This window comes from Haliotis rufescens, unplaced genomic scaffold (genome assembly GCF_023055435.1).
Source record: "Haliotis rufescens isolate VD_foot unplaced genomic scaffold, xgHalRufe1.0.p SCAF_5, whole genome shotgun sequence".
Classification (NCBI taxonomy): domain Eukaryota; kingdom Metazoa; phylum Mollusca; class Gastropoda; order Lepetellida; family Haliotidae; genus Haliotis; species Haliotis rufescens.
Genome location: NW_025964223.1, coordinates 37,830,975 through 37,855,510, shown reverse-complemented (window position 1 = coordinate 37,855,510; position 24,536 = coordinate 37,830,975). Strand labels below are relative to the sequence as shown.

General features: G+C 42.6%; 1 protein-coding gene and 1 long non-coding RNA gene across 10 annotated transcripts in view; one reads left to right on the top strand and one right to left on the bottom strand.

The window, feature by feature from the left end:
* The window catches only part of LOC124116330, a 32,205-nt gene extending 31,657 nt beyond the window's left edge, over positions 1-548 (top strand). Inside the window, exon 3 of the long non-coding RNA XR_006858098.2 lies at positions 421-548. This is a non-coding gene — a long non-coding RNA (uncharacterized LOC124116330). The remainder of the gene's footprint in view (positions 1-420) is intronic.
* Positions 1-24,536, bottom strand: part of LOC124116328 (sperm-associated antigen 17-like) — a 47,199-nt gene that overhangs the window by 269 nt on the left and 22,394 nt on the right. For 7 of the 9 annotated variants that reach the window (XM_046477613.2, XM_046477622.2, XM_046477616.2 and 4 more), the window contains 24 exons: positions 24,271-24,425; positions 23,566-23,747; positions 18,768-18,952; positions 18,494-18,652; positions 18,192-18,303; positions 17,059-17,226; positions 16,410-16,556; positions 15,845-15,981; positions 15,494-15,626; positions 14,833-15,011; positions 13,191-13,314; positions 12,725-12,924; positions 12,053-12,197; positions 8,328-9,207; positions 7,870-8,027; positions 6,641-6,846; positions 6,179-6,311; positions 5,368-5,472; positions 4,606-4,755; positions 4,307-4,429; positions 3,786-3,931; positions 3,130-3,390; positions 2,221-2,365; positions 436-576 (listed from right to left, as the gene is read on the bottom strand). In XM_046477613.2, coding sequence (XP_046333569.2) covers positions 436-576; positions 2,221-2,365; positions 3,130-3,390; positions 3,786-3,931; positions 4,307-4,429; positions 4,606-4,755; positions 5,368-5,472; positions 6,179-6,311; positions 6,641-6,846; positions 7,870-8,027; positions 8,328-9,207; positions 12,053-12,197; positions 12,725-12,924; positions 13,191-13,314; positions 14,833-15,011; positions 15,494-15,626; positions 15,845-15,981; positions 16,410-16,556; positions 17,059-17,226; positions 18,192-18,303; positions 18,494-18,652; positions 18,768-18,952; positions 23,566-23,747; positions 24,271-24,425 — 4,474 coding nt within the window. The remainder of the gene's footprint in view (positions 1-435; positions 577-2,220; positions 2,366-3,129; positions 3,391-3,785; positions 3,932-4,306; positions 4,430-4,605; positions 4,756-5,367; positions 5,473-6,178; positions 6,312-6,640; positions 6,847-7,869; positions 8,028-8,327; positions 9,208-12,052; positions 12,198-12,724; positions 12,925-13,190; positions 13,315-14,832; positions 15,012-15,493; positions 15,627-15,844; positions 15,982-16,409; positions 16,557-17,058; positions 17,227-18,191; positions 18,304-18,493; positions 18,653-18,767; positions 18,953-23,565; positions 23,748-24,270; positions 24,426-24,536) is intronic. The other 2 variants (XM_046477615.2, XM_046477621.2) reach the window with 2 other exon arrangements.

Sequence of the window (24,536 nt, the reverse complement as noted above, 5' to 3'; positions counted from 1 at the left end):
ATCAGTGATTATTTCAAATAGGAAAATTCTTTTTTTTTTAAGTATGAAATTCTAGACCCATAATTGTTAGCTCACCTGAACCAAAGAGACACAAAACATTATTTTCCCCTGACCGAAGGTGTTTAAAATTTTCTTTTCCCTTATATTGATCCCTTGATGTATGTGTCTGTTTGTATTTGTATGTAGCAATGTATCTGTATGTATCTAAGAACTAATATATCTATATGGTATTTGTAAAGTCCAGTTTTCAATATGTCAATGTGTCAGAGCATATACCAAATAATCACATTATCACTATCAGTCTCACTGTTTTAATATGCATTTCAAATTATTTAAACATCTAAAAGAATTCAAGTGATCTACATAGCCACTTGGTACTATTTTTAAGAACTTTAATTTATTTAACTAATTTATTTCAAGATTCAAAGATCTCACCAGTGATCTCCTGGTCTCTTCGAGGTCTGATGATACCGGTGGTAGACGGAGGTTTGGTGGACACGAGACGAGCCTGTGGAGACTTCCCTCGTACTGGACTCTCCTGGATCCTTCTCTCAAATTCATGCGAGGTCAGAACTGGTGGCAAAGGTCAAGGACAAAGTTGTTGACCAAAATAACAGGTCAATTCCTCAAAGATGTTAATAAAAATTCTACCATGAATTTGGAAAATATTCAGCTCTGATTGGTCTTTCTCAATCACTGTCACCAGGCATTTTGAAATAATAATAATAATAATAATAATAATAATTTCATTTAGTGCTTCTCACTAAATGGGTTTATTGAAACCATAATGCACCTCTTTGTTTATCTCCTTACGTCATTTCCTCTTACAACCTCCCGCCACTTACGTCATAATTCTACTTCCTATGATGTCATCAAACTTTCTCTTGCGTCATCACCATCTTCATCACCATCATCTGTTAGTTCTGTCAAAATTTTCTGTACCCAATTTTGTACAGCGATTCTCAACTTTTGGTTCCCACCCACCCTACCCCTAGCCTGCCACATTCATATTCTCTCTAATCAATCTTGTGTACATATATGGCTCAGGGCAAACTATGTATATTGCTTATTTATTCAATAAATGTTATAGGTGGGCGTGGTTCTTGTGGGCTACAAATGTAAATACTTACTTAATCACCAAGTAATCATCAAAATTATCAGGTCCCTGCTTCTCAGCGGGAATCTGTTCAGTCCCTCTGCTTCTCAGCGGATTGGAACCTTTAGGCTTAACTTAATTCATGTCTGCTTTTCAGCAGAAACTTAGTATTTTGCTGCTGGCAGCATAGTTGCCCATTGCTGCTGCTGCTGCTGCTTGCTGCTTGCTGCTAACTCAAGTTGCCAAATATAATTCATTATAATAATAGCTTAGGGCAGCCCACAAGTCCTGCCACACCTATGACCTTGAACCCAACATATGCCTTTCTTATTTCTCTTGCCTTGTCAACTTTGACAAGGCAGGTTACTTTGCATGGGGTGTTTCAATAATAATAATCATAGAATTATTATTCATTAATATTATTAAAACAAAATATATAGATGCTGTTCTACAATATTCACTGTATGTATTGCAATACAATTTGCTCAAGAAACATGATGAAAATAGATCGAGAGAGAGTAGACAACAGATTGCCTCATGTTGCACCTACTGATCCATATTCAAATACGAACAGTTAAATCTTCTTTTCTGTATACACTGCACTTAACAATATTCCAGCTACATAACAGCAGCCTGTAAATAATCCAGTCAGTGCCAGAAACAGAACCGATAAACAAAAAACAAATTCTACATAGGTTAATAATGCTCATCACACACCCATGATAAGTACTTTGATGTTACCACTATTATTTTCATTTTGCATTAAACATACCCTTAGCCAACGATTTTCTCCAAATTATACAAACTTTTCAGTGCCTTTTAGATACAACTTTAAGAACCATGCACCAAAATTTAATGATTTTAACTTGATATATTGACATATAAAACTATTAGAAGTAGAACTAAAGCTTAAAGAAAGGAACCACATAGATAGTGCTGTGAATCACAACCATGGGCATCCCAATCTGATTGTTGACAAGATTTAGATTCAGCTTCCCCGATTATTGTGACCTGCACCATAAGTAAGTCAACTGGTAACCTGATTGGCCAGGAAACCACTGCAACTGACAAATTATATGGCTTGTGAAAACACTGACATTCAGGATTTTTTCAAGAAAGGATATTTGCTCTGATGGGCAAGCGTAGGACATCTGTCTCGGTGACAATGATGAGGTCATGAGAAACAACACCGACTCCAGATTCTCCCTCCACACCGACAGCAATGGCGTACAGCTCCAGGGTCAGCTCGGCCTTCATGCCTGCTGCTACCTGTCACACACATAGACATCAGCTACATCACATCCGACAGTATTTGTCTAAACCTAATCCCATAAGGCCATCCCTATTATTTTGTGTGTTTCCTATCTCTAGAGCAGCAGCGAGGAAGGCCACAGCACTGTCATTAACAAGAATATGAAGTCAACAGTTTAGAATGTCAACCTAGACAGCCACATTACCAAGGTTGCAGTCGGCAATGATTTTCAAATATATACTGCATAAATACTGAGGACCAAAAACTGAGATATTTGTTATTTTTTCCCCAAGACTAGATAATTTCCTTTATTTTGAGCAGGACAGTAATTTAGGACCCTAGGGAGAAACACAAAAATAATACAGGTGGCCAAAGTATGATATCAACTGTTAAATAGAACAAATACTATGTAGTTGACAAGTAATATTACATAATCATGCTGTTCAAACCAACACAACCATGTTGAGTGTCATACCACTTTTCACCTGTAAAGTGTTGCCCTCAGCCTATGTCCAGCTGATATTTAATTTGATTTAATTAATTTAATTTGTTATAATTTGTTATAAATTTTTTTATCATATCTCATCTCATCTCATCTCATCTCATCTCATCTCATATCATATCTCATATCATATCATATCATATCATATCATATCATATCATATCATATCATATCATATCATATCATATCTCATATCATCTCATATCATATCTCATATCATATCATATCATTATGGCCTTACAATGAAGTGGTGGACTAGTGTTTCAGGGAACTACTGACCGGTCCAGGTTTGTAAACAACTCTTAGTCCTGTGGCTGGTGGTGGCTGCTGTAGTTTGAAGCGGCAGCTGTCTACGCCGGTGTTCCTCAGGTAAACGCTGAAGGAGTAGGTGTAGCCCTCCTTTAGCACGCCAAAGTCAACATCTTCGGGCAACAGGTTCAGACCTCTCATCTGCTGAAGCCGGGTGTGACCCTGGTAGGTTGCCCCAGCAACCACTGTGTTGTTTACACGTCGACGCACAATATCCTCTACTTCTTGGAACTAACAAGAATAAATAGAAAATTGATGATCTCACCACACAACTGGGTTTTGGCTGTACTGAATGATGTGTTTGTGTAATCTGTGTCATCCTGTTTGGCTTCATATATCAAAAGGAATGCAAAATACACTTCAATCAATTAGAAGAAACATATTTCTGTGTAGGAGTTTTGACTGCTATATTTCAGTCTCTTGTCCGCTGTCCCAAATCTTAGCAAAATGTTGAGATATTCAGCAGTTGATACCATCATCCAGTGAATAATCCATGCCTTGTTTTACTTTGTCATGAAACATCATCCATCATTTCTGTTTATCATAATCATGCTTATCATTATTACTATCAATATTATCAATTAATTTGATTCAAACATATTACCCTTTCTGTTCTGTTTACTTACCCTATCATTTGGCTGTGCTCCGGGTCTCCCTCCCTGGATGGAAGACGGGAGGGGCACAGTGTACTTTCTGGGTTCCCCAGTCACATTCACCTTCAGACTGCGGGTCAACACAAAGTCATTGTCCCGGGAAAACTCTGTCGAAACACCTGACAACAGGGATACATACATTTACATACACTAACATACACTAACACACACTTACACACAGCTTAATCTGTAGACAGAAAACAGAAACAGTAGCATGACTAAAGATCCAAATCTGTACATTTTACGGAAGCTGATCCACTTGTGCCCTATGTAGCCAGCTGAGAGTCATAGACTTCCTTCAGTTGAACACTACTCCGGTCTGTCCCCAGACTTGAGTCAACAGGACCCAAATTTGCTCTATGCATTCTTTTCAGCAGATTATCATGTTATTTATAAAGACACATACTAGCTGAGCATACTAGACCAATATGCTACTAGTTTGCTCTTCTGACTAGTGGCTAAAGTTGCAGACTGCTACTCCTCTACCAACTTGCCTTCCTCTTCCCGAGGCTGCTCCTTGATGGCAGGGTAGTCGCTACCATGGTACTGGCTGGGAGGCTCAGAGGGGGAGTCGGTCATAACGCCACCACCACCAGCAAGCTTCGGTGTGGGGTTCACTGCAAGCAAAAACAAATGCCCTACTTGTCATGTGTGTGCTCTAAACATACAACACTTAGCATTACAGCTCACAATATAACAAGCATAACTCTTACATGACTTTTGTCCATGTTTCTTTTGCAAATAAGGTATTAAGGATAAACCCATCATTTAATGTTACATCATCATCACCCACCTGGTCGTTCATTCATGGACTTCTCAGCCTGGGCAGGGGTGGGGTTCTTTGGCCTGAGGGGGGCAGGGGAACCCTGACCAGCAGCATGAGCAGGGGTGGGGTTGCCAGGGCGCAGAGCTGATGGGGTGATGGTGGTCTCATTCAATAACCCTGGAGAATGTGGGAATTGGAAAAGGGAATAAGAATAGGTTTTGTGTCAGTTTAACAATTATAGTTTGTCTGGTCTAAACAGGTTGGACATAGCGCTGACAACATTCACTTCACATTAGATCCATAGCACCACTACAACTAATGGAACACCATGTGCTTCATAAAGTGTGGAACCCAATCCTAGTCCCTTAATGTTTGTTTATTGCAGCTATATGACAACAGTCTGTAAGTAATTGAGTCTGGATCAGACTTTTTGGGATATGATGACATGCATCAACCAAGTCAGCAAACCTGACCCCCTGCTTCTGTTAATCGTCTCTTACGACAAGCATAGTCACCGCTTACACCAAGCATGGGTCGCTGAAGACCTATTCTAACCCGGATCTTCCCGGGTCCTGGTCTCTTGCGTGATTAGTTGACACACATACTACTATTCTATCTATAACATTATTGCCAGGATTATATATTCAAAATTTCCAAAAGAATATATGAGAAAGATGGCATTTTCAGTATTGCTTCTGAATTAACTTTATGTCAACACTTATATTTCTAAAGGCTGTGCTGCCACAGAAGCCAGGTTTCTTTGTTAAATGCTGTGCAACCATAAAGCACCTGTGTAAGAAGATGGGGTTTCCATGGTGATCTTGGTGTGTGTATGAGTGTAGGGTGAGGCGGATACAGACGACCTGTCACTCTGCTGTGATGTGCGAATCGTAGCTGAAATGTACATCATCACACCACTAAAGCAAGCCATGCAAAGCATCATGAAAATGGCAATTCATTAGGCATATACATTCATGTACATAGATCTTAACTAAACACGTAGCATTAGATGGTTACAGCTGCTTTCTATCAAGAATCATTAACCAGTGAAGATACAATCATCAGTTCAGCAGTGTTCTCAGTGTGAGAGGCAGGCATGCCCTAATTCCGACAAATCATGATTGATATGACACATACAGGTTTTGCTTAAACATATTTTATCCAGATTGAAATGGACTGGGACCAATTATCAAGTTATCCAACATAGGGTCTCCTTTCCATAGGACTGCATGGTACTCACACTGTCCCCTACCAGTGTCTACTGGAGTCCCCTGGGTATACTCACACTGTCCCCTGCCAGTGTCTACTGGAGTCCCCTGGGTATACTCACACTGTCCCCTGCAACTGTCTACTGGGGTCCCCTGGGTATACTCACACTGTCCCCTGCCAGTGTCTACTGGGGTCCTCTGGGTATACTCACACTGTCCCCTGCCAGTGTCTACTGGAGTCCCCTGGGTATACTCACACTGTCCCCTGCCAGTGTCTACTGGGGTCCCCTGGGTATACTCACACTGTCCCCTGCCAGTGTCTACTGGGGTCCCCTGGGTATACTCACACTGTCCCCTGCCAGTGTCTACTGGAGTCCCCTGGGTATACTCACACTGTCCCCTACGGGTGTCCACTGGAGTCTCCTGTGGGTAGCCCAGACTACTGGTGTCCCCCCTCACTGCCTCAGTGCCGTCTCGACGGGGGTCCTCTGACAATTCTTTCATCATCTGGTCCATGTCTTTGGCCTTCATCATACACATAAATACACTATACTGAACAATAACATAGATACTTGTCATTGTCCTACACGCATCAGTCTTCATCACACACATAACTCTCTGTCCAAGACATTATCATTATCATCATTATACTGCTGAAAAAAGCAGATGCTCCTTTGTTTCCAGAACATACACCAGTAGTAGACAACAGCTGGTATATTGATCAACTTTTAAACCTGCACCCAGATTTTTTCAAAACCAAGAATCCAACCTGGACAGAGCTAGAATATGAACACTTTTAACTGTCCCAACAATGTCACTGATATCACACAGTCCACACTGCTTCAGTGACTTACCTGTGTTAACAAGAAGGCCTTGCCGAGCTCACTCTCAAAGTAAGATGGGATGTTGTTATTTCGGAGAGCATTGCGGCCCTCAATCTCCTCTGCAACCTCTCTCTGATCCCTCTCCCAGTCTGCCCTAGTCCGCCTAGATTGGGGGGTTGGGGGAGGGCTAGGCACTGGTGGTGATGTGGCCTTTTCATATAGGTCCTTGATGGTACCTGACAGAAAAATACAAATATTAGAACTTTGCAGACTTAACAACCAAACAAATCTTGACATCAACCATGTGGTTTCATTGGTTACATCCCATTAGTGAGACATCCCATTAGTAAGACATCCCATTAGTGAGACATCCCATTAGTGAGACATCCCATTAGTGAGACATCCCATTAGTGAGACATCCCATTAGTAAGACATCCCATTAGTAAGACATCCCATTAGTGAGATATCCCATTAGTAAGACAGAGGAGTAGGTGGGATTAATTAAACAAACACAGCCAGTCTACCCACTTAACAATGGTCAATTAATTAATAAGAGTAGGCCAGTAATTCTGTTTGAATATTCTCAGGAAATAAATGAGTTAGGAGCTTACTCAAAAAGTTGAGATGCATGTTTTGTTAAAACTTACTTATTCCACATATAAATTCCCCCTAGTCTGTGAACATTTCATGCACAGTCGCCTCAATGCATCACTGAACCATCGTCATCCTAATCTCTACAGGCTCATCGAGATCATCAAGAAGATTGAGAAATCTGAGAAGACCAAGCTATCTCAGTTAGACCTAGGTGCAGCTCCACCAGCAAGAAAGCGTGTGTACAAGGAGATTGACAATCGACTTTCCAGACTGAAGGATCAGCTATCCCAAGGTGTCAAGACACCACTCCAGTTCTTGGATGCTGTTGACAAACTTCTGAAGATGGATTAAGGTTGTGTCAGTGTGACAACCTCGATGGTAACTGTGATATTAACTTTAACTGAACTCAAAGTGGCGAATATGTTAAAACAATGGATTTAAGGGATGGATGAATTAAAATGTTGAATGAAATAAAGTAAAAGAGGGTATCAAGCATCTTGAGTCATTTCTTTTGTCTATAATAAGACAAGTCCATTTTCATGATAGGGGTTAATTACCTGATTAACATGTGCAACCAGGTATGACATTGTTGTTTTAAGGTGTCTCACAACTGGGCTGTCTTACTAATGGGAGGAGACCATGTCATTTACAACCATTATTCTGACCTGGGTCAATGGTGCGTGGCTCACTCTGAACAGTGGCCTGGAGGTCAGCAGCCAATATCTTCTCTTCCTCTGACCGTGGGTCTCTGACCATCATCTCCTCTGCAGCCTCCTGCCTAGCCATCACATACTCAGCATAGTCCTGTAGACCCCCTCGCAACCTGGTACCAGTATAGATGGGGTCAATATTACACTAAGAACTATCCTTGCAAAACATAGTAACATGAATAAACCATCATGATCAATGAAAAGAGAATGAGTGTGGACTTATGCTGCAATAATCCAGCGAAATCACAGTGGCCTGTAAATAATCATGTCTATGCCAGGCAAACCATGAGCAATGATTAATGTATTATGAACAGAGCATAAAAAAATAACGGCAATATAAGTTATAGTACCAAATATTTTATCAATTTCATTAAGCTTAAAACGAGTAAAATATGTGGCACATCTGTACTCACTGGTTCCTGAGAGTCTCAGTGACAGGCTTGTACTGTACAACTTGTCTCAGCTCAAGCACCGAGGGACATTTGAGTATTGGGATCCTTGTCGGACTACGCACAGCTGCACCAATGGCCAGACCCTGGCCAACATTTGTCCCAAATGCTGGTCCTTCCTTCTTTTCCTCCTGAGGTGGAAGAGTGGTCAGATCACGAGATCGTATTCCGTTGGGGATTATAGATTCCATGTCATACTTCTTGAGCCAGCGGTCAGAGGGCCCCCCAATGTAAGGCTTCAGGATGGTGATACCAGTCACTCCAGGGTGGTCAGGCAGGGGATCCTTCACAACAGCTGTTGCTGTGCTGTCCTCAGCGGAGGTCAGGTACTCCGCAACATCCTGGTACCGCATCAGCTCCGTACCGCTGCCATCAGCATGAATGATGAAGAACCGTGGAGCATGTTGACCATACTGGGTCACCCCCTTCTCTTGTTTGTGATCATCAACACTCTCATTAGATGTTTCATCACCATTGGCCATTATCACGGAATAGTCCCCTGTGTATTTCACATTAAACACATTGCCGTCTCCATCCACTGTTTCACACACGACATCAGCGTTGTGTCGCAGCACATACTGAACCCCTCGCTCAGGAAGAATCTGCTCCATGCTTTTGTTTGGCTTTGGGAAGTAGGACATGGTACCCTCTGTGTCGACCTCGATACGACCTCCTTCACAGTGGTGTACAGCATAGAAACCATCAGGGAAGACGTTGATGTTGGTGCCACTGCCAAACACAGTCAGGCTCTCGCTGGTTTTACAGTTGAACTGAACAGTGGCATAGGCTGGACACTCAATCTTAACAAACTTGATGGTCTGATTCTGCATCTGAGGAGCTTCACCTAAGAGGAAATATGTTAAGGATAAAACACGACTCCCAGGGTTTGGTTATGAATGTAAACAGTGGCGAGGGGGAAACCCGAGGGTTTGGTTGAGAATGTAAACACATTGGAGAGGGGAAACCCGAGGGTTTGGTTGAGAATGTAAACAATTCAGGGTGGGAAACCCTGAGGGTTTGGTTGAGAATGTAAACACATTGGGGAGGGGGAAACCTGAGAGTTTGGTTGAGAATGTAAACAATTCAGGGTGGGAAACCTGAGGGTTTGGTTGAGAATGTAAACACATTGGGGAAGGGGAAACCTGAGAGTTTGGTTGAGAATGTAAACATGGAGGGGAGGTGAAAACCCAAGGGTTTGGTTGAGAATGTAAACACGTTGGGGAGGGGGAAACCTGAGGGTTTGGTTGAGAATGTAAACATGGCGGGGTGGGGGAAACCTGAGGGTTTGGTTGAGAATGTAAACACAGCGGGGAGGGGGAAACCCAAGGGTTTGGTTGAGAATGAAAACATGGAGGGGAGGTGAAAACCCAAGGGTTTGGTTGAGAATGTAAACACAGTGGGGAAGGGGAAACCTGAGGATTTGGTTGATAATGTAAACAATTCAGGGTGGGAAAACCTGAGGGTTTGGTTGAGAATGTAAACACATTGGGGAAGGGGAAACCCAAGGGTTTGGTTGAGAATGTAAACACATTGGGGAGGGAAAACCTGAGAGTTTGGTTGAGAAAGTAAACAATTCAGGGTGGGAAAACCTGAGGGTTTGGTTAAGAATGTAAACACAGCGGGGAGGGGGAAACCAGAGGGTTTGGTTGAGAATGTAAACACAGCAGGGAGGGGGAAACCCAGGGGTTTGGTTGAGAATGTAGACATGGAGGGGAGGTGAAAACCCCAGAGTTTGGTTGAGAATGTAAACACGGTGGGGAGGGGGAAACCTGAGGGTTTGGTTGAGAATGTAAACACAGCGGGGAGGGGGAAACCAGAGGGTTTGGTTGAGAATGTAAACACAGCGGGGAGGGGGAAACCCAAGGGTTTGTTTGAGAATGTAGACATGGAGGGGAGGTGAAAACCTGAGGGTTTGGTTGAGAATGTCAACACAGCGGGGAGGGGGAAACCAGAGGGTTTGGTTGAGAATGTAAACACAGCGGGGAGGGGGAAACCCAAGGGTTTGGTTGAGAATGTAGACACGGTGGGGAGGGGGAAACCTGAGGGTTTGGTTGAGAATGTCAACATGGTGGGGAGGGGGAAACCAGGGGGTTTGGTTGAGAATGTAAACACAGCGGGGAGGGGGAAACCAGAGGGTTTGGTTGAGAATGTAAACACAGCGGGGAGGGGGAAACCCAAGGGTTTGTTTGAGAATGTAGACATGGAGGGGAGGTGAAAACCCCAGAGTTTGGTTGAGAATGTAAACACGGTGGGGAGGGGGAAACCTGAGGGTTTGGTTGAGAATGTAAACACGGTGGGGAGAGGGAAACCTGAGGGTTTGGTTGAGAATGTAAACATGGCGGGGAGGGGGAAACCAGAGGGTTTGGTTGAGAATGTAAACACAGCGGGGAGGGGGAAACCTGAGGGTTTGGTTGAGAATGTCAACACAGCTGGGAGGGGGAAACCAGAGGGTTTGGTTGAGAATGTAAACACAGGGGAGGGGGAAACCTGAGGGTTTGGTTGAGAATGTAAACACAGCGGGGAGGGGGAAACCAGAGGGTTTGGTTAAGAATGTAAACACAGCGGGGAGGGGGAAACCCAAGGGTTTGGTTGAGAATGTAGACACAGTGGGGAGGGGGAAACCTGAGGGTTTGGTTGAGAATGTAAACATGTTGGGGAGAGGGCAACCCGAGGGTTTGGTTGAGAATGTAAACATGGCAGGGAGGGGGAAACCTGTTGGTTTGGTTGAGAATGTAAACACGGTGGGGAGAGGGAAACCTGGGGGTTTGGTTGAGAATGTCAACACGGTGGGGAGGGGGAAACCCGAGGGTTTGGTTGAGAATGTAAACACAGCGGGGAGGGGGAAACCAGAGGGTTTGGTTGAGAATGTAAACACAGCGGGGAGGGGGAAACCCAAGGGTTTGTTTGAGAATGTAGACATGGAGGGGAGGTGAAAACCCCAAAGTTTGGTTGAGAATGTAAACATGTTGGGGAGAGGGCAACCCGAGGGTTTGGTTGAGAATGTAAACATGGCAGGGAGGGGGAAACCTGTTGGTTTGGTTGAGAATGTAAACACGGTGGGGAGAGGGAAACCTGTTGGTTTGGTTGAGAATGTAAACACGGTGGGGAGAGGGAAACCTGAGGGTTTGGTTGGAATGTAAACACGGTGGGGAGGCGGAAACCAGAGGGTTTGGTTGAGAATGTAAACACATTGGGGAGGGGAAACCTGAGGGTTTGGTTGAGAATGTAAACACATTTGGGAGGGGAAACCTGAGGGTTTACATTCTCAACCAAACCCGAGGGGGCGTGTCTTATCTGACTTATAAACCAAAATGAATATCTGAAACAAAGTTTATCAACAATTTAATGCGACCTAACTTGACAATGCAACCAAACTTGACAATGCAACCAATGAAATAATAAGACATGGGTAAATAGGTTTCACTTATTCACTGGCTAGTCATTTAAGGCTATTATATTCATTCATGTTGAATTATACCACTGATCCCTGTATATTCTGTATGTCCAATGTCCTGGGACAAAGTTAACATGTCTGTGCCTTTCTACACATGGTGCAACATTTTTTGGATACAATTTTGGAAAATGACAAAGCAAAGGGCCATAAACCTGTCAACAGAGTTCAACCACTTCCAGAATACTGTCCAACAAATCAGCAGCCCTATTGCATGGTTGTGTACAATGAGACTAACCTGTCTCACTCTGGTCATCTCCGCTGACCGGGATGTTACTCTCACGGTAGTACGTTGTGATCCGTGTCCCATCACTGTGCTCCACAATCACAGTGCCATCTGGATAGCTGACTGTGATCACGTGATCATCTCTTGTTGCCATTGACTACAAACAAACAACAGGATTAATGAAAGGCATAAATAAATATCTGTTACAAATACATGTTCAGTGCAAGGATAGTAGGGATGAATGGGCGCTGCACTGAACATGTGTATCCTAAGAACCAAGGACTTGGAGGTTACAGTGTGACCTGGGACATTGTCTTTTGTACCCAACAATGTGTATCACTGCTTAATATGCTACTGTAGAAGCTATAAACTTTTCAAGCCTCCAGCTACGTTTCAAATGACAAACTTTCTGACTTGAGACTGGATGCAATGTCCACATGACCAAAGAGGTTTCCCCTTCAACTTGCTGAAAAGGCAAGGATGTCTTCTGTGGGATGGAACTATTCCCTGCTGTTTACAGGCTACCATGAAACAGCTGTAACATTGGCTACTTCAGCATAAAACAACATTCACTCACATGCTGTTCCAGGTAGTTCTGCAGAATATGGCTGGCCTTGTGAAAGGTGAATATTATTCAATAACCTGCACCACATGAATGGTTACAATTTGAATAAGAGTCCCTACCTGTCTAGTTTCTGGGTCAGATGCCACACATATCATGACAGGTTTCAGTTCCTCCGCTGTGCCGTCTGAGCGTATGGCCATCCGGTCACCACTTGGGTAGGTTGTCACCCAGGTTCCCTTTTTGGAATTGGACTCTTCCATCACCACATGCTCACCTAGTTTGTCTGGGGAGTGGCTCTTCCCTCTGGCACTACGTACAGCTGGAAAGGACCAATGTATGCTGAAGGTGAGCTACATGAAGAATTTGCAGACAAAAGTGTCATCAGACGAAACCTATGAAAGCCATCACCACTTGGATACAAACATACATCATGTCATGCAGTTCTTGAAGGACTCTGTTAAAGTGCTATTTTCAAAATCTTCAACACATAGCTACTATTCTCAAGTTATAAGTATCAAGAGTTTCACTCTTTTTAAAACCACAAACATAACCTTCCTACAATTCTTTCAGAAACTGGTAACTCACATTTCTTGGTGGGAGTCTCCATGCCACTCTTGCCACTCTCGCCGCGCTGTGGGGAGCTGCTTCTGCTGGTGACCAAGGGTGTCGACCCTGTGTGCTTGTGTACTGTTCCATCAGCATGTAGAACCTGAACAACACATAGAACCAGTACAACACAATCTGGATAGATCACATTAAGAACATCATCTCTCCACCGTTACAACCACGCTGTTACAGTCACACTGTTACAGTCATAGTCACGCTCTTACAGTCACAGTGTCACACTCTTACAGTCATACAGTCACAGTCACACTCTTTACAGTTTCACTGTTACAATCACTCTCTTATTGTCATACAGTCACACTCTTACAGTCACACAGTCATGCTGTTACAGTCACACAGTCACACTGTTACAGTCACACACTTACAGTCACAGTCACACTGTTACAGGCACACTTACAGTCACACAGTCACTGTTACAGTCACACACTTACAGTCATAGTCACACTCTTACAGTCACACTGTTACAGTCACACAGCCACACTCTTGCAGTCACATTGTCACACTCTTACAGTCACACTTTGACAGTCACAGTCACAGTCACAGTCACACTGTTACAATCATACTCTTACAGTCATAGTCACACTCTTACAGTCACATTCTTACAGTCCCAGTCACACAGTCACACTCTTACAGTCACACTCTTACAGTCACACAGTCACACTCTAACAGTCACAGTCACACTGTTACAATCACACTGTTACAATCACACTGTTACATCCACACTGTTACAATGACTGTAACACTGTTACAATCACACTGTTACAATGACTGTAACACTGTTACAATCACACTGTTACAATCACAGTGTTACAGTGTTACAGTCACAGTATAACAATCACTGTTTCAATCACACTGTTACAATCACACCGTTACAATGACTGTAACACTGTTACAATCACAATGTTACAATCACACTGTTACAATGACTATAATACTGTTACAATCACACTCTTACAGTCATACTGTTTTAATCACACTGTTACACTCACACTGTTACATCCACACTGTTACAATGACTGTAACACTGTTACAATCAGTGTTACAGTTATAGTGTTACAGTCACAGTATTACAATCACACTCTTACAGTCACACTGTTTCAGTCACACTGTTACAATCACACGGTTACATCCACACTGTTACAATGACTGTAACACTGTTACAATCACACTGTTACAATCACTCTCTTGCAGTCACACTCTTACAATCACATTGTTACAATCACTCTCTTGCAGTCACACTCTTACAATCACACTGTTACAATCACTCTATTGCAGTCACAATGTTACAATCACACTGTTACAGTCACTGTGTTACAATCACACTGTTACAATTACTCTCTTACAGTCACACTCTTACAGTCGCACTGTTACAATCACACTGTCACAATCACACAGATTCTTGGTTCTTTGTGCCATCAGCCTTCTTGACATAACAATTTAGTAAGAAAACTTTTTCATAAGGAACTGACATCATGCTCCTCGCCATCAAGTTTTTTTCAAATTAAAATAAAATAACCAATATTGAGGTTGTTCTTTCTCAGCTTTGGGGTGTTTGTTAACTGTCCTGGATGTAGCAAGTGTCTGCGTAGCCTGCTGTACATACCTCAACAGTTCCATCTAGGAGAGTTTTGACCACTGTTCCATCAGCTGTGATGACCCTGGACTGTTCTGTCAGGACATACTTCTTCCGTGTAGCCTCACATGGCTGGGAGCCCTTGGTCTTGAATGGGTAGCTCTGCTTGACCACTAACTGACGGTCATCCTCAGAGTTTGGCTTCACGCCTTGATAGATGGACATTGGAATATGTAGCTTTTCATTACATCATTAAGCTCTTAAACGGTGACTATTCTCCATGGTTTTGTCCCTATTTTTCAGTCTATGTCTGACCATTGTGTTTAATACCATGTGTTTAACCGAGACATTGTCCCTGTGTATTTTAGGATAATGATACAGTGCAAGATCAATATACATCCTTGCTATTATCCAGAGCCTAATCCCCCTTTAAAAAAGTTAGACAGAATGAAGCATTACAGGTATATGAAGCAGAAAAAGGAAATACATATGTTATCATCAATGAGGGTTGATTGATAATTTTCAAGCCTCACATGGAAGGACTAGAATTTTTAATATTTTGATTAACATGTTAATATCACTGAATATCTATAACAATTGTGTTTCCAGGTGTTTCCAATCATCATAACAGCACTAAGATAACAACAAAGCAATATTTAGAGCAAATATATAAAGCTAGATGTTCCCTCACCAACGTTGCTCTGGAGGAAGTATCGGACGTGCAGACCATCTGGGCACGTCACATACAACTGCTGGAATGCTTGCTGAATCTCCTGCTCTTCCTCCGGCACGGCTTCCTCCTGCGCTTCCTCCTCAGGGGGAGGCTGGGATGTGAAGATATGACGGATTTGGTAGGAAAGTGTGTATTACTGTTGAGTTGTGTTAGCAATAACATACATTGAGGTTGGAAGAAAAATTGGAAACAAATTGTGCTACAAAATTAATCTCCCTGAGACAAATGCAAAAGTACTTTATAAATCATCGGTAAACAAATCTGATCTTGTGCCATATAAAAACTATAACTGTGGTAAGTTCCACCTACCTGTTGTGGGGGTTCTGGTGTGGGGGCACCCTTCCCCTTGTCCTTCTTGCCCTTGCTGGGGGAGCCCTGCGATGCCTGGGGGAGGGGGCTGGTGCTGATGGGTTGGGGGACATACACCTCTGGTTCATATTTCTTGCCTGCAACATCATGAAAACATCAACACAGGTAACCAGTTGCGCAGTGACCCACCCCCATCAGACAAGCAGTATGCACATTATATTCTTACAATTCTGTCTTAGCTCATAATATTCAATCCTTCTGAGGATGTCTGCTTGTATGATTATTGTAATCACTGAGCAACTCAATCTGTCATGTGTGGGAGTGGTAAATTGTGAATTTGGCCCAATAGTTATTAGATATGCTCAATCCAATAGAATGCAGAGTGACTGCCTTGGTTTTCTTCCATTTCAACAGTTACATTTAAGCATTTGTTAAATAGATATGTTAGAAAAAGTTAAATTATCTTAATGCAAACAAGTGAATATCCTTTGATGGAAGGTCAACAGAGAACTTTTTAATACAAATATCATCTATAGCTTCAGGTGATCAGAAGCAATCTGCTCACCATCTTCTGCTTTGCCATCTGCTCCAAACTGAGAAAGAGCAAGAGTCATGCCGTCTGACAGGTAGGCAGTGATGGAGCCAAACGCACTCACAGACTTCTTTCGTGAATCTTCACCTGCCTCCCTCTCTTCATCACAAGGTTTATCTGCTAACAAACAAAGTTTACATCAGACCTGGAATCAGATTCCTATTTCGCGCGCACACACGCACACATGCACACGCGCGCACACACGCACACACACACGCACACACGCATGCACACACGCATGCACACACGCACGCGCACACGCGCGCACGCACGCACGCACACACACACACACACACGCACACGCACACACACACACACATATGCAATATTTTTCATGGCCCCCCAAATAGATGTAACATTTTTTCATGACTCAGAATATGATGAATGACCAGTCCCAAAACAGTGTAAAGACAAACGTACAATATATTCTGGCACATGACATGCTTACCGGTACTCATACCAAATAACACATCAGTGTCTTCGCAATCTGGAAGTGTATTGGACACTTATGACAAACATTATAACAGAAATTCATTTCTGTCTGGCTAACACATCCCAATACAGATCTGAACTGAACCAGGGGGATATAACTATGGGGAACACACATTCAAACCATCCTCACCTGTCTCTTTCTCAGACTTCTCCAACTCTGACTTTTCTAGCACATCTTTCTTCTCTTCCCCATTGTCTTGCTCTTCTTCTTCTCCCTCTAGACTTTCACATGGGTCGATGATGTGGACACACAGGACATGGCTGTCCTTCAGCACAGAGGTACACACACTGGTGGTGCCTGCACAGAGGTCCTCACATTAACTAGGTACATCAGTGTGCTACAGATGGCACACCCAAGGTGAACTTTTGTCACCCATTGCTAGTGAGTGCCATTAAGTGTATTTAGCAACTAAGTGGTGAGTGATTAATTACACAGGATATAAATTTCAAGCATATGTTTCATAAATAACAGATACACCTGAACAGATGCAATCTCATTAAAATCAGATCTTAGTTCTCGCTGCCGCTAAACAAAGATCTGAGGGCATCCCATTACAGGTCACGTCAGACCGACCTTTTGCGAACTCTGACCGACCAATGGAATTACTGACAAGAAGACAACATTAGCCAATCAGAAGGCAGCTTTCTCTTGCTTTACGGCACTAATTTCAAATTAGTGCTTCAAAACATGTTTTGACAAATTCTCGCTTAAAATTTGAAACCTGAACAAAAGAACATTCTCAAATGCCTACATTGTATAGATTCAGTCGTTAAGTCCGTAACTATCGTTCGGAATACCCTGTTTTAAAGTTTTCAAGGCTGCATGATGAGAAATTACATTCCGACTGTCACTTTCATGATCTGGTAAGCGACGTTCTGATTGGTCGGATGAAAGGTCGTTCTGACGTGACCCCTAATGGGATGTCCTCAGATCTTTGATTAGCAGTAGCGAGAACTAAGATCTGATTTTAATGAGATTGATGTTTCATAAATAACAGATACACCAGAACATGTCAAATTAACAACAGATACACCTGAACACATGTTTCATAAATAACAGATACACCTGAAGATGTTTCATAAACAACAGACACACCAGAACAGATGTTTCATAAACAACAGATACACCTGAACATATATTTTATAAACAACAGATACACCTAAACAGATATATTTATTAACAACAGTTACCTGAACAGATGTTTCATGAATAAAAGATACACCTGAACTGACTACATGAGAGGATTAACTATGGTTACTCACCTTGAACAAAGTCTGTCCTCTCCGTCCTAATCTGACCACCGTCCGAGGGGAAGAGTGTGGTCAGTATGCCAGACACGTGAATGAGGTTGTTGCCCACATCATAGCCAGTATACTGCAACATAACGACTTCTCTCTTAATATGGCTAACAGCTGATAAAATAATCAGTTGAAATGAATCCATATTAACTTTTCAATATAATCAGAGGTATTTGTATTACAACACCATTCTGAAGTTAATCTCTATCCTGTACAAGTGTACCCCATCATACATCTCCAAGGTAATGCTGCCCCCTCCTCCTCACCGGCCAATATCTCTCCTCCTCCTGAGGCTCAGTATTTCTTGGTGTCTCTTGCATCTCCTGAGCATCCTTCTGTGATGCCTTGGACTTGGCACTGCCACGCGACCCTGGGCGCTTCTTCTCCTTTTCCTTGTCCTCCTTCTCTTTCTCCTCATCTTGTTTCTGTCAACAGAAGAAACAATCAATAACATAAGCTACAGTTATCATACAGTAACTAAAAGGTAATTTGTACAAAACATAACATATTTTCAAAGGTGTGAGATTACTAACAACCGACCTTCTTGGGTGACTTGGACCTCTTCTCACTCTTGGCCCTCTCCTTCTCCTCCTCCTCAGCCTTGATGCGATCCTGTTCCTCCTTCCACGCCTTTAGTGACCCTACACGGACAAAGGGGTTACTGCTCTCAGACGGTGGTCGATCTAGGCTGTTGGCACGGGAACTTTTGGGACTCTTGGAACGATCTGTTGACAGGCAAATTCGGTACTTAAAATAAAAATGATATCTCAACCAAAACTGAGAGCAAGCAAAATGATTTCCTCAAATATCCTCCAACTGGTTTCATTGATGCACATTTGTCATCTGAATAGAGCATACTTCTGAAGCATGTATAAAACAAAAGACCACACTGCTATATCTAGTACGGTATACATATTTCAGGGCAGTGAGGCAGCTCACTGATCACAGTGTAAGCTTGAATGTGTTCATTCCAAAGTGGTCATAATACTAGCATTGTTAGAAAATAAAGGGGGCCCGGGGGGATTTCTGTAGCATTTAAATCTTAAACCCAGTAAATCTAGATAATGTTTGTATTTGTATACTTATCCTGCATTACTCCTCAATGCATTCACTGCTTACTTTTGACAGAAATGAAGATGTGATTGGTCCAGATGATGAGAAGAAAAAGGTTGTTCTATTCCAGAAGCAGGGCCGCCAATCACCAGCTGCCACGTCATACCAGAAGTGGTGACATCACAGAAGTTTCATATTACTGTTGGTCACACGTAAATTGTCTAAAGCATTCGTGGGGAGGCAGATTTGTGACTGGTGGGCCCTTAGACTTAGTAATGCAGGATAAGTATAAAAATTAAAAAATATCTAGACTTTACTAGATGTTTTAACTTATCCTGCATTACTCCTTAATGCATCTGTATCTGATGGTATGGAGGAGGGGATATCTTCAGATGTGTACTCAGTAAACACTCTCACGACTTGCAGTCTTGTCAGCCACACAACGGCGCAAATCTTCTGTGCAGATCGGTAACTGATCAACCAATCCTGTACATGGAAAGGTAATGAAAGTATGAGTATGTCTGGGTAAACAAACTTAAAAGACAATAGTGAGCACGAGGAAACTGGATTACTATGCTTTGACAAGTGAGTAATGAAAAACTGTCAGGTAAGTCGGGTAAGGCCGACATCCAAATACATCCTTCCATGGTGGCACTGATTAAACAACTACTGTGTGGGACATCGTCGAGGCAACCACCTGAATCTTGTGGGTGTTATTAGCTCTTGGTGGCTCAAGATTAGCAATCTCATAAGCCTGAAGGATGACAGCTCGCAACCACATAGAAATGGTATTGCTACTGACTTCGATCGTGGACATCTGAGAAACTGGAACAAATAACTGTTTTCACCTTCCATGCCTAGCCTTGGAGAGGCGAATGAAAAAACATAATGCATGCACCGGGCATAACAAGAGTTCTTCTTCATCTTCCACACCATAATTGACGATAAAGGTGGGAAAGAACGGTTGGATTGTCCTCAAAGCTGTTTGTTTTTGCTATAAAATCCCAGCATAACCCAAGGTGAACCACTCCATGCGTACCCCACTCAATGTGTACACAAGTGATGTCAAGCGCATGAATCTCACTCACTCTTGCTGCCATGGCTAGTGCCAAGAGAAATATGGTCTTCTTGGTGAGGTTAAAGAATGTTACAATACCTTCATGTCAGATGATGAGATCTGATTGGGCCACATGATCTTGATAAAATACTGTGTAACCCCCTTTGGAGGGAATACATTTTTCAGCGGGGAAATAAATCTCTTATACCCTGCAACAAGCAAATCAGGATGCACAAGGATTTCTGAGAGACAGAATAAATCCCTTAGTAAATCCTGAAGTAAAAAGCTGCATGCTTTTTCAAAATCAATGGAAGTCACATGACATAGCACAAGCTAACCTCAGCTCAATCGAACAGCTGTTTATTATCAATTTTGAATTTGTTTCAATTCTTATACAATGTCATATTAAAACATGTTGGTAAGATAAATTTGTTGCAGCAGGATCACAAGGTGTACAGCGGGTTTTTATGTGTCCCTCGTTCCCATGCAAACATCAAAGTACCATATTCAAATCCTATACAGGGGGATGAAATTTGGCCTTATGATCCTTAAGCAGAAATGAGCGAAATAGAACTTGCTGTTCCAGTATCTTGGTCATTTTACAATCTCCCGGGACTGCCAACACTGAATTTAAAGCTACCAATACGTGAGAATGGTGCTACCCTTCAAGTGTCATTTTATTTGGTATGCAGGTGTAGGAGATACTCGGCCAAGAAATGAGGTGAGGTTATAGTGGGTCTTGAGCCTTTTCCTTACAATAGGTCTCAATGATTGTCACTTATCATCATAAAGGCCTCGACTTAGGGGTCCATGTACCATAGCAAAGGCCTAAGCCACTCATGCAGAATAACCTTTCTTGCCTAGGGTTATTTATAGATGGACCAGGCGTGCAGATGAAACCTGCCTCACGTGGGGGTGTGGTCGCCTACTTTGTGGGTGCACAAGTAGGTTGGGCCACACTGGTAGAGGTAATGGTTCGCTTCCTGCAAGGTTTCTCAAGTCAATGAACCACCCTCTTGCCGGCCACCATGGTGCAATCAAAATCAGAGTGAGGCTCCTGGTTGCCCTTATTCTTTTGCATCACCTTGGGAAGACATAGTGGGGTTGGAAAAGCATACACTCTTAATCCCTCCCAAGTGATGCTCTATGTATCGACTGCCCATGCCTGCGAATCCGGTATCAACAAGTTTGGATCTGGCAGTTTTGGCATGTGGCAAATAGGTCGATGTTTGGTTGACCTAGGCTCTGACATATGAGATGGAATGCCTCCACTAGGTTGAAAAACCTGAACGTCTTGTTTGAGCAGAGTCTCAGTGAGTAGTCCCCTGATTCAGCAGGTACAAGACCACCATGATGCTGTCAGTGGAAATGGCTAGTTTGGTGTTTTGGAGGCGCCACCTGCCAATGTGTTATTGCTAGTATGCACACCTCCTACACTAGGTTGTTTATGTGCCATGTGCACTGTGCACCGGACCACAGCCCTGATCCCGTCTGGTCCTCTAGATGCACACCCCAACCCTGCAAAGATGCGTCTACGAATAGATGTGGCGATGGGGATCACTCTGTTAAGGAGACACCTCCTAAGATGTTCGAAGTCCTGGTGACAGGTTAGGATCACCGCTACTGGATGATTCAGTATGGAGTCGTCTATGTACGACTCAATCCGGAAGTTCCTAAAGTGCAGAGAGTCAGCTATTGGCTTGGTGAGGCGGGTAAAGAGTCACAGGGCCACTGAAATGCCAAATGATAGGACCGCCCACTGGCAGTGGATTGCATTGAGGAATCGATGGTCGATGGGGTGGATAGGCACATGCAAGTATACATCCTGCAAGTTGAGGGAGATGGGAGAGTTGAACCCTGGTGTTAAGGCTGGCTGCCGCACAACCTCTATGGCTCTTTCCTCCAACAAAGTCAGCATGATGGTCCCCAACATACAGCTGATATTGATTTCTGGGGTCGTTGTCAAGGGTGCTTCTAGATGCAGGTTGAGGCGATAACCTTACCTTATGATGCTGAGGGTGTGAGTGTCTGCCATACCAAATATATTTTTCCTTGATCTTTTCCCTCGCTTGCGGTTTTACATTTTCAACCAAAACCTTGGAGGCATGTTTTATCCTATATGTGAGGGGTGGTCAGCGCAGGCGTAGACTTTAGGCCCGAAGGCACAACCAAGGTAGAGTTAGCAAGTAGTGCAGGCGTCGTTGAATTGCCCGGAAGCGCAAGCTGTGTGGATGTGCAAACTTCATGGCTGATGTGCAATTAAAACACCAAGGGTGAGGATCCCTGGTAGATTTTTTACGCCAGCAATTAGTGCAACAGGCAAACATAAATTGCAAACCAAATAAAGTTGAAATTGTAAACAAGTTAAGTGTCCAAATATATCAGACAAACAAAGGTTTGTATTCAAGACGATGGATTTATGTTATAATATAAACAATGTATAACACTATAGTGACACCAAGAATGGTTTAGAGTGCATTAAGTAAATTGAAAGAATATAATGCAGAAGTTCCTATGAGTAAGGTATCCAATTAAGAGAACAAAATTCACATTCACGATAAAGGATTTATAACGTTTAACAAGACATATAATACACTAATAACGTCAACAAGAGCTAAAGGTGTTTATACACAATGCTATTACCTAGCCAACAATGAAATACAGAACGAGCAAGTTACAAAAGACCGTGTCACATTAGCAATTCAAGATGGTGGAACTGAACAACAACATGTGAAAGACTGTTACAAACTTTCACCTCCACATGCTAAAATTAAATATTATTGCATATACATAACGCCAATCCAGACACCACCCATTCACAGGGTGAAGGGACTAGACCAAAGGAATAGGCATAGCATAACAGCAAAAACCTGGAGACCAATTTATCAGCACATTTTATCTGTTCGGCAACCAACATTTTTATGGAAGTACTGTGATGTCACCACTTCCGGTGTGATGTGGCAGCTGATAATTGGGGGTCCTGCTTCTGGAATGGAACAACCTTTTTTTTCTCATTAGCTGAACCAATCACAGCTTCATTTCTGTCAGTGAGTAAGCAGTGACAGCAGTAAGGAGTAATGCAGGATAAGTTAAAAAATATATATTTGACAAGTACCTCTTGCCTTTATACAAAATTTCAGACACTGCTAAGTAACCCATACAGTGTTTCCCCCTCAGTTTGGTGTCTCTGTGTTTGTTAGCCTGCTACAGAAGCAAGAATGAACCTACTTCTGGTCTTGCCCGGTGACTTGCTCCGACTACCCTTGGCAGCCTTCTCCACAGCCTTGGCAGCTTCCTCCTCGTCCTTCCTGATCTGGTCGACCTCATGGGACAGCCTCTGCCCCTGGTACTCTGCCTCCTTCTCCTTTAGCCAGTCACTCACTGACTCGGCCACATACTCCAGGTAGTTCCTGATGTACACAACACACCAACTTCAGCAACAACCTTATGCTATATACTTCAGTTACAAATCATGAAATTACATTGAAACTCTAAACAGACATCCTTGCCCTTCCCAAAAGGTGGTTTTCTTCACACAAATCATACTTTGTCATATCCAAAATAATATTTTATCAACTGAAAAGACAGTTGTACATATAATTCTACACTATCAAATTGAAGATTTACAGAAATTCTGCAATTCGAAATAAATATTGATAATGGCTCACTTTCTCTTGAGATTCATGTTTCAAAGTCAGTGATAGAACATGGCACTAGTAGTATAGTCCTTGCCAAACTGCACAATATTTAAGGTATCATAAGGACTAGTAGAAATTTGCCATTTTTAAGGGTTTTTCTATATCAGTAAGTGATCATTATAAGGACTAGTTAAAAGTTAGTTTCTATCGCTGAAAGTATTCAAATGGTACAAGATTAAATTCACATATATTACAGACAGTATCCAATAGAGAGTGTGAGGTAACTGTGGCTGACCTGAATCCCATGTTGGAGTGCAGTTCTGTGTGCCAGTCCACATGGTTCTGCAGCTCTGCGTTGTAGGGGTTGTGCAGTACCACCAGGAGGGAGTGGTCCCGCTTATGGTAATATGTATCAATGAAGGGCAGACTACAGGATGCCTCCTTCATCACCTATAGAGAGGAGAACACTCTAGCTACAGCAGGCCTTACAGACAGTGTTTACACATTGCTTTTGGATTCTACAAGTAGACATAATATAATGGAGATTCTCAAAATCTACCA